This window comes from Scylla paramamosain, chromosome 45, assembly GCF_035594125.1.
Source record: "Scylla paramamosain isolate STU-SP2022 chromosome 45, ASM3559412v1, whole genome shotgun sequence".
Taxonomy (NCBI): Eukaryota; Metazoa; Arthropoda; class Malacostraca; order Decapoda; family Portunidae; genus Scylla; species Scylla paramamosain.
Window position 1 is genome coordinate 9,320,252 of NC_087195.1, and position 10,276 is coordinate 9,330,527.

Below are 10,276 nucleotides of genomic sequence, written 5' to 3' on the forward strand. Positions count from 1 at the left end.
TTCAGAATCAGTCTCAAATTAAATTTAACTGTGCTCTCTACCTCTCACCTAACTCCTTTGACTATAAGAAATTCTTTGACTACTTAACTTCCAAAATAGAGCACATTCTGACTCTCTTTCCTTTTGCAGAGATCTCCATTCTTGGAGACTTCAATGTTTACCACCAGCTTTGACTTTCGTCTCCCTTCACTGACCATCCTGGTGAACTATCTTTCAACTTTGCTATACTCCACCACATAAAACAGTTGGTGCAACACCCTACTAGTATTCCTGACCGTCTTGTAGATAAGCACAACATTTTTGACCTGTTCCTAACCTCTAATCCTTCAGCTAATACTGTTACCCTCTCTTCTCCGATGGGCTCCTCCGATCACAATTTCATATCTGTATCTTGTCCTATGGCTCCAATCTCTCCTCAGGATCCCCTAAGTGGAGATGCCTCTGGCGTTTTGCCTCTGCTAGTTTGGTGGACCTGAGAAGGTATTTTGCTGATTTTCCTTGGAATGACTACTGCTTCCCTGTCAGAGACCCATCTATATGTACCGAGCGCATAACAAAGGTGATAGTGGCTGGCATGGAGGCGTACATTACTCACTCTTTTTCTCGACCTAAACCTTCCAGACCTTGGTTTAACACACCCTGTTCTCGTGCTATTCATGATTGAGAGGTGGCTCACAAAAGGTACTTGAGCCTTCTATCACCAGAATCTCCAGCACTTTATATTTCTGTCCGGAACCATGCCAAGTCTGTCCTCCAACTAGCCAAAAACTACTTCATTAATAGAAAGTGACAGCATCTTTCAAGATCTAACTCCCCACGCGACTTCTGGCAACAAGCCAGAAACATCTTGAATGATCTGCGGTTATCTGAGAAAAAAAAAAAAAATGTTTTGAAGACCAAAAATAAACGTAATCGTGAATTACAAATTTTTTTTTTAATATTAATGTTTTGTCAGAAGTACTTAAATTATAAGAAAAAAATCAACAAAAGTTACGTTGTAAGGGTTCTTAGGCAAAAATAAGCCCAGAAGGACTAGAGTTCGCGTCTCCACGTTTGATGAAATTAAAATTAAAATTCATTCACAAATAGATCAGTGGATGGATGGAATACATCTGGTTATCAAATTTTCAGTGCCAAGTCAATCCCTAACAGAAAATGTAATGCATTCGTAGATAAGAATGGTATGTCGTTATTGGTTTGTATGTTCTTGCAGCTTTCCCTATATTTCTACTGACTGTGTTCCACCTGCAGCAAATTTTGCTTAGATGGCTGTCTAAGGCATGAATTTACCTTTCGTTTGCTGTGGTCATGCAGGCAAAACCGTTATCACAAGATCGTTAAGCAAAAGACCTGTTGACACCAACCCACGGAGCGCAACGTTCAACCATCGGCCTCCATTACCAACAAACTCCGGAAGAAACGGTCAATATATATCAATATATATCAATATATATATATATATATATATATATATATATATATATATATATATATATATATATATATATATATATATATATATATATATATATATATATATATATATATATATATATATATATTTTTTTTTTTTTTTTTTTTTTTTTTTGTGTGTGTGTGTGTGTGTGTGTGTGTGTAGGAGGGGCACCGTCCAAGGGCAACAAAATTATAATAAATAAAAAAAAAGCCCACTGATGTGACGGTCCCCCAACAGAGTCAAAAGCGTTCGTCAAGAAATAAAGAAGTATTATAAAACCTCTTTCTTGAAAAAGAAATAAAGAAGTATTATAAAACCTCTTTCTTGAAAAAGAAATAAAGAAGTATTATAAAACCTCTTTCTTGAAAAAGAAATAAAGAAGTATTATAAAACCTCTTTCTTGAAAGAGTTCAAGTCATAAGAAAGGGGAAATACTGAAACAGGAAGGAAGTTCCAGAGTTTAACAGAAAAAGGGATAAATGACTGGGAATACTGGTTAACTCTTGCATTAGAGAGGTGGACAGAATAGGGATGAGAGAAAGAAGAAATTCTTGTGCAGCGAAGCCGCGGGAGGAGGGGAGGCATACAGACTGCAATATCAGAACAGTTAGCATGAAATTATCGGTAAAAGATGGCAAGAGATGACACATTGCAGCAAAGAAAAAAGAGACTGAAGACAGTCTTAGAGAAGAGTTGATGAGACGAAAAACTTTTGATTCCACCCTGTCTAAAAGAGCAATATGAACGTAACCCCCCCCACAAACATTACATGTGAAGCATACTACATACATGGACGGATAAGTGCCTTATGCAGAGTTAGCAACGGAGGGGGGAATTGAGAAAAACTGGCGGAGACGTCTCAGAACACCTAACTTCATAGAAGCTCTTTTAGCTAGAGATGAGATGAAAAGATGTGGAAAAGTACAGGGTGGTATCATCAGCGTAGGAGTGGATAGGACAAGAAACTGGGTTTAGAAGATCATTGATGAATAGAACCGTGAGAAAGGATAGAACCCTGAGAAACACCACGGTTAATAGATTTAGGAGAACACTGACCGTCTGCCACAGCAGCAATAGGACGGTCAGCAAGAAAACGAGATGAAGATAGAGAAGGATAGAGGCCATAGGCGGGTAGTTTGGAAAGTAAAGCTTTGTGCCAGACTCTATCAAAAGCTTTTGATATGTCTAAGGCAACAGCAAAAATTTCAACAAAACCTCTAAAAGAGGATGATCAAGACTCGGTAAAGAAAGCCAGATTACCAGTAAAGCGGCCTTGACGGAATCCATACTGGCGATCAGATTGAAGGTTATGAAGTAATAAATGTTTAAGAATCTTTTTGTTGTAGATGGAAAAAAAAAAAAATTTAGAGAGGCAGGAAATTAAAGCAATAAGACGGTAGTCTTATCTTCTTCTTGGGAACAGGTTGAATGTAGACAAACTTTCTGTAAGAAAGAAGGGTAGATCTTGATAGATAGCGTTGGAAGAGTTTAACTAGGCAAGGTTCAAGCAGGTTCAATGTTCAGGTCCATAAGCCTTCCGAGGATTTAGGCCAGCGAGGGCATGGAAAACATCACTGTGAAGAATCTTAAGGGGTAGCATGAAGTAGTCAGAGGGTGGATGAGAGTGACGAACAAGCCCTAAATCATCCAAGGTAGTTTTTTTTTCCAAGGGTCTGAGCGAAGAGTTCAGCTTTAGAAATAAATGAAATGGCAGTGCTATCATCAAATAAAGGAAGGAAAGATGAAGAAGCAAAGTTATTGGAGATGTTTTTGGCTAAGTGCCAGAAATCACGAGGGGAGTTAGATATTGAAAGGTTGTGACACTTTCTATTTAATAGTGTTTTTGGATTGTTTGAGAACTGATGGAAGGCCTAAGTACCTTTTGTGGGCTACCTTTCTATCATATATATCACGAGAACAAGCTGTGTTAAACCAAGGTTTGGAAGGTTTAGGTCGAGTCAATCCAAGGATTTATGTTAAAACATAAACCGTTGCACATGCTTTATCTAATAGAAAAATAATGCTATAGACGTATATTAACTTTTCACATAGTGTAGAGGAGTTGTATGGTCCTCTACACTAGTAGAGTCAGTAGACACTGCCGAAACAATAATTACTCCCAGTGAGGTCTCAAGCACTGGATCAGAGGGTGCTGTGAATTTATCAGTGACCCAGCTGTGATTTCACTGAAAGTTTCCTTGCCCCATAAAGATAACTTTATTCTTTCACTCAGCTCTATATGCACCAATACATGCACAATATTCCTTCAGAAATTCACAATTTCACTATGACGACTACACTAACCTCGTCGTCCCCATCTAGTGAGCGAACGACAAATGTCCTTCTTTTGTCGATCCTAAGTGTCTTGGCACCCCCATCAACTTTTTCATTATTAACTACGGTAATACTCACGGCCTTTGATCTAATTTACACCTCTCCTCTACTTAACCTCTTCTTTTCGTCACTGAAACATATATGTCCGAGGCAATTGTCAGCAGTCCCTTCTCTGTTCCCTCCTACTTTTTCTATCCTCATTTTCAATTAAAAGATAGACACTGTGTCTGTGTGCGCAGCGCCCTAAGTTGTTCTCATGCAATCACTCTTGAATCTTCTGAATTTTCTACCATCTGGCTTCGACTGAGGAGTCACTCTCAAACTAAATTTATCCGTGTTGTATACCTTTCACCAAACTCTTCTAACTAGGAATAATAATAATAATAATAATAATAATAATAATAATAATAATAATAATAATAATAATAATCTTTGTTCAACTTCCAAAGTGAAGCACATTTTAACACTTCTCTTTCGAAAAGATATCACTTCTTGGACACTTCAATGTTCACCACCAGCTTTGGCATTCCTCCCTCTTCACTGACCAACCTGGTGAACTAGCCTTTAACTTTGCTATCCTTCACGACCTAATGCAAATAGTGCAACAGCCTACTCGTATTCCTGACCGTCTTCGCGATACGCCCAACATTCTAGCCTTTCCTAATCTCTAATCCTTCTGTTTATCCTATCACTGTCTTCTCCGATATGATCCTCCAATCACAATCTCATATCTGTATCTTGTCCTATCACTCCAGTTCTTCCTCGGAATCCTTCAAAGAGATGTCTCTAGGGTTTTGCCTCTGCTAACTGGGGGAATCTGAGGAGGTTTATTCCGATTGTTCCTTGGAATGAACACCGCTTCCATGTCAGAGACCCGCCTCTTTGTGTTGAGCGTATAACAGAGGTGATAGTGTCTCGCTCTTTCTCTCTACCTAAACCGTCTAAACTTTGGTTTAATGCAGGCTGTTCTCGCGCTATAGATGATAGTAGTGGCCCACTTCTCATACACTTTTTGGCTGGAATCATGCCAATTCTGTCCTCCAGCTAGCCAAAAACTCTTCCATCAATAAAAAAAAAAAAAATAGATAAAAAAAATAAAAGTTTTCTACATCTAACTCATCTCGTATCTTCTGGTTACTCGCCATAAGTACCTCCAAATAACTTGACTTCTTCTTTATTTCAAAATGATGGCACCACTGTCATCTCATCTACATGCAAAGCTGAAGTGTTCATTCAACTTTTTGCGTCTACCTTGGATGATTCAGTGATTGCTCCTGTTTCCACACTGCAACTATTTGATGTCATTTATTAAGATCCTTCGCAATGATATTTTTCATGCACTCACTGGCTGGCCTTAGCCCCTCGAGGGGCTTAAGGACCTAATGTGACTCCTCCATTTGTTCTCAGGAAACAGACTTCGTGCTTACACGGAGACTTTTTGTCCATCAATATTTATTATTCCTTCTTGCTGGAAACTACATTCTACATTCAGCCTGTTTGTGAAACGGGTGACCTCTCTAATCCCTCAAATTGCCGTCCTATTACTTTAATTTCCTGCCTCTCTAAAGTTTTTGAATCAATCCTCAACAGAAAGATTCTTAGACGTCTGTCATTTTATTTGTGATCGCCAGTATGGTTTTCGTTGAGGGCGCTCTACTGGTGATCTGGCTTTCCTTACTGAGTCTGGGTCATCATCTTTTATGGATTTTGGTGAAACTTTTGCTGTTGCCTTGGACATATCAAATGCTTTTGATAGAGTTTGGCACAAAGATTTGATTTACATACTATTGTAGCGGGACACAAGTCACCGCTCCTAGCACTCCGTTTTCTGTAGTATTTTCACCCTTCCGTTTTCACTCTCTCTACTGCACAGGCTTTTGTCTTTCATCTCTTCTTTCCTCTCTTTATACATATTTCTTACTTGTACACATTCTGTGCACGCTCTTTGACACATGTGTTACACATCTTCTCAATACATCTTATTACTCTTTTCTTCACACAGACATACACACACACATACACTCTCTTTTTTCTATAATTTTGTGTGTGTCGTTTGTTATGTTAAGTAATTTTTGTATATATTGTTCATGTTTTTGCTAAATAAACAGAAATTTCCCTAGTAGCCTAAGTCGCTATGACGCCACTCCAAACCCAAAATACTATTAATTCGAAACACACTTACCTGTAGATACGATTACCACACTTACCTGTAGCAAAACCAACATCAGTAGTACGGACACCTGAAAAGAAAAACAAAACATTAAAATCAACACACAAAAAAACACATAAGAACACTTACGGTATGGGGATAATAGGGTCGTTCTTCCTTTGCACTGCGCCCTGAGTTGCCGGGTCGTGGGAGCCGTTGAGCTCGGTAGTGAGAAGCAAGGAGGCTTCCCGTGGCCGGCCCCCTCCCCCGGCAAGGGGTGGTGTATCCCAGCTCTGTTAGCGGTCATCTGGCAGCGGTGAGAGGTAGAACAGGGCCCCGTATCAACTCAACTCTTCCTCTGTAAGACAGAATAAATATAAAGCAATCTTTTTGACAGGGACGATGATGGTTTAGCTGGGTTTTGCTTAAAATTAATAGTAAAGAAATAAAAATGCCTAATACACACACAAAAATAAAAGAGTGCAGCCTCTTCACAAAAAAATAAAATACAATATATATACAATAAGAATAGCAAAGTGGTCTGCCCACAAACTTTTACTCTAATTCTTTCCTTCACTTTCTTTCTTTTCTTCTATCTGTCCAATCTCTTACTCTTCCCCGTCTTTCTGTAAAAAAAAAAAAAAAAAAAAAAAAAAAAAAAAAAAAAAGAATAAACAGAGAATACCCAGGCTAAGTTTCCTTTACTAGAGCTACACTGTTATGACACTGGAAACTGTTACCCTTCAAGGACTAAACACTGCTATGACCAAGAGTCATAGTTGGGAGCCTACACTTCTCGCTTGAGCAACTTCCGGGCGGCCAAGTAGCACCTCACCTTCGCTACACTATCCTCCTACGGATTCTGTTCTTCTCTGTAACTTCATCTCGTGTCCTTTCTAACCGTTCTGTTGCTGCTTTATTAGACGGTAACTGTTCTTCTCCTAGATCTTTTAACAGTTTTTGCAGGGTTCTGTCCTCTCTTCCTATTATTCATCAATGATCTTCTAAACCAAACTTCTTGTCCTATCCACTCCTACTCTGTCGATACCACCCTGTACGATACCAACCCTTCAGGAAGTAAACAGTTTATGCAGGGAGGCCACAGAACGCCTGAATTTTGATCTCTCTAAAATTTCTGATTGGGACAGAGCAAAACTAGTATTATTCAGTGCTTCAAAAACTCAATTGTTCCATCTGTCAACTCGACACAACCTTTTTTCGAAAACGCTTCCCTCTTCAATGACACTCAACTGCCCCCCTCTTCTACAGTGAACATCCTCAGTCTGTCCTTTACTTATAATCTAAACTAGAAACTTTATATCTCATCTCTAGCTAAAATAGCTTCTATGAACTAAGGCGTTCTGAGTCGCCTCCGCCTGTTTTTTCTACCCCCCCCCCCCACCAGCTGTTATCTCTGTACAGGGGCTTTATCCGTCTATGTACGAAGTATGCTTCACATATATGAAGGGGTTCCACTCATACCGCTATTTTTTAGAGGGTGGAATCTAAAGCTTTTTGTCTTATCAACTCCTCTCCTCTATCAGACTGTCTTCAGCCTCTTTCTCATTGCCACTTCGCCTACTTCTGTATTTTCTCCTTCCTATGGCTTGAACTCTTTCAAGAGGGAGGTTTCAAGACACTTGTCCTTCAATTTTCCATAATTCTCTTAACATCTCTTTTGGGACTAGCACCTCAATGGGATTTTTTCTCCTTTTTTATTCCTTGACCTTCTACATATAAATAAATAAATAAATAAATACATAAATAAATAAAAAAAAAAAGAGAAACTATAATTCCCATTCCTCTTAGTCAGATTTGATTTGATCTGAAGGCGTTCTGAAAGCTACCAAACTAAAAGTCAAGAAAACGAAGATAATGGCCAGAGTGAAACACAACTAATGTTGCTCACAGGTGTCAATATATAGGTACTTTCACTTTAAGCCATACTGCTTCTAATAACCTCCCTTATTTTCTTATATTCTAATATCAATGTGAATAACTGTATCTAATTAGTGTCCAGGAATTCCTTTGTTTTCAATATACTTACATTGCTGCCTTGATAGCAGGAATCTTACTAATCAATGACAACTGCTTCACAGGATCACACTGAAAAAAATTGGAAAAACTGTTACGTCAATGGTTAATAGTTATATTTGCATTCTGTAATTCACGCCTATACCATTTAGAATATTTCATGACATATTATGGCTCATATGTAAACGTGCAAGAACAAAATTGTGTGAATAAAAACATAACGACAGCCGCCAACAGTGGCCGGCAGTCGTGCACACGAAGCAGCTGTGTAGTAAATGAGACACTGCCGACTGTAGGCGATGGAAGTCACAGTGTGCTACGTTGAACCGGCCTAGACGTAGTTTTATTCGATAAATTTCATGGTTGAAACCAGTTTCTGCAAGCGATTGTTCTCGTTTCGTAGCCAGTCGTTTTTCTGTATTACTAGAGCTCTCAGGTTCGATGCTTCCATCAGTGCTTCATTCCTTTGTAGGGTCATTTCTCTCAGCTTTTCTTGTAGGGATGCATTCTCCTTCCTAAGCTCAACCAACTGTGCCTTTTGCTGAATCCTCCAACGCCTTGACCTCGCAGCACTGCTTGTTTCTTTCTTTCGTTTTCCTTTCTGGTTCTCCCCTGTGTAACCGTCTTCTTTCTGGTTCTCCCCTGTGTAACGGTCTGTCCCATGAATGTGAGGACTTATCATTTGACTATTCATTGACATTTGTTGCAAATCCAAATTAGTTTCGTATTGTGTAGAATCATTAGGATTCAGTAAATCGCTGGAGGTGTATTCGAACAGGGAAGGATCAAAATTACTCAACAACCATTCGTTATTCACAAGTTGCCCTTCCATGGTGTGGTTTGTAATGTGGAAATCATCAATACTCCATGGCTCCAAATCAAACTGGGAAGCAAATTTTGTCATCATCGGTGTAGCTAGCGCGTAATCCTATAAAGAAGAAAAATGCTAAAGCAATCACACTCATAGTGAAAATATCACGCATTTAGCTGCAGAATGTCTTATCATGAGCTTGCGTTATCATTAAATTATCAGGACAAAGAAAATATGCATGCCAATAATGAGTAAGAAGTGCACATTCATATTATATCGAACAAACAAAAATTTAATCATTGATGCAAACTCAATAATTAACTGATTAATTATTATTATTGAAGTATACACTGATTATTGAAATATAGAAACATTGATTATTGAAGTATAAAAATGTCTAATGCTTGCTAACTTACTGAAACTGTGGGGTCCATTTTCCATCACAACTTACAGTTTTCAAAACTATGTCAAGGACAAAAAATTGAAGTGTCGCTCAGCAATCAGTCAAGCTCGGTTGATGTCTGAGAGGAAACTGAAGCCACGAAATGTGTGTTCAGTTACTTCAATATCCATATCATATCTAATCTATGATATCTTCCCCAATAGGAGCGCGCGCGAGAGAGAGAGAGAGAGAGAGAGAGAGAGAGAGAGAGAGAGAGAGAGAGAGAGAGAGAGAGAGAGAGAGAGAGAGAGAGAGAGAGATGGGGGGGGGAGCAGCAAACATGAGAAAAAAGCTCAGTATTAGAGATATTGATAGCGAGATTGAAATCTTGCTCAATGACAGGGAATGTAACCGTAACAGTAAAGAAGTTTATTGCGATTACACTATGTAACACGATTTTTGTCTTTGACAAGCAAGTGTTATTTGCAAAACAATAGAAAATGTCCATTATTCCTGTCAAACTTTGCTTTTGTAGCTTTAAGATTTTTTTTTTTGACCCAAAATAACTAAATTTTACCATTTTCACCATTTAAAAAAAAATCAAATGACACAAAAATTAATTTTAAAACTTCTTAAACTATTTTTCTGGATAATTATTATTTTTTTTTTATTTCCGTAAATACAACAAATCACTCACGTATGAGCCCCGAAATGTAATCTCCCATCATGTTTTCAGTGAAGGATCCCTGATATCTCTCTTCAGAGTTCATTATATCTTGATGGAAGCGCTCCCCTTGTTCCTCTGGATATGTTCTCATATTCTCCTTGAAGTTGTCGAGGTGAGCATCTAAGATATGGATCATCAAGGACATTCTGCATTCCATCTCACCATATCTTTTCACTAAAGCTTCAACCAGTTCCATATAGTTATCAGCTATGTTATTGCCAAGAAAGACCTGTACTACAACAATGAAACACTCTTTTAGAGATTTTGGTGAAACTTTTGCTGTTGTCTTGGACATATCAAAAGCTTTTGATAGAGTCTGGCACAAAGCTTTGATTTCCAAACTACCCTCCTACGGTTTCTATCCTTCTCTCTGTAACTTCATC

The 10,276-nt window shown here is 38.4% G+C and overlaps 1 protein-coding gene across 7 annotated transcripts in view; it reads right to left on the reverse strand.

Annotated features, from left to right (window-relative positions):
• The window catches only part of LOC135094503 (uncharacterized), a 13,874-nt gene extending 4,545 nt beyond the window's left edge, over window positions 1–9,329 (reverse strand). For 4 of the 7 annotated variants that reach the window (XM_063994651.1, XM_063994654.1, XM_063994655.1 and 1 more), the window contains exons 1-3: window positions 9,201–9,322; window positions 7,987–8,901; window positions 6,090–6,297 (exon numbers count right to left, since the gene is read on the reverse strand). In XM_063994651.1, the coding sequence (XP_063850721.1) occupies window positions 8,317–8,901; window positions 9,201–9,218 (603 nt within the window). In that variant the 5' untranslated portion in view covers window positions 9,219–9,322 and the 3' untranslated portion in view covers window positions 6,090–6,297; window positions 7,987–8,316. Of the gene's footprint in view, window positions 1–5,997; window positions 6,298–7,986; window positions 8,902–9,200 lie in introns of all 7 variants that reach the window. The other 3 variants (XR_010263852.1, XM_063994653.1, XM_063994657.1) reach the window with 3 other exon arrangements.
• Window positions 9,330–10,276: the final 947 nt, after the last annotated feature.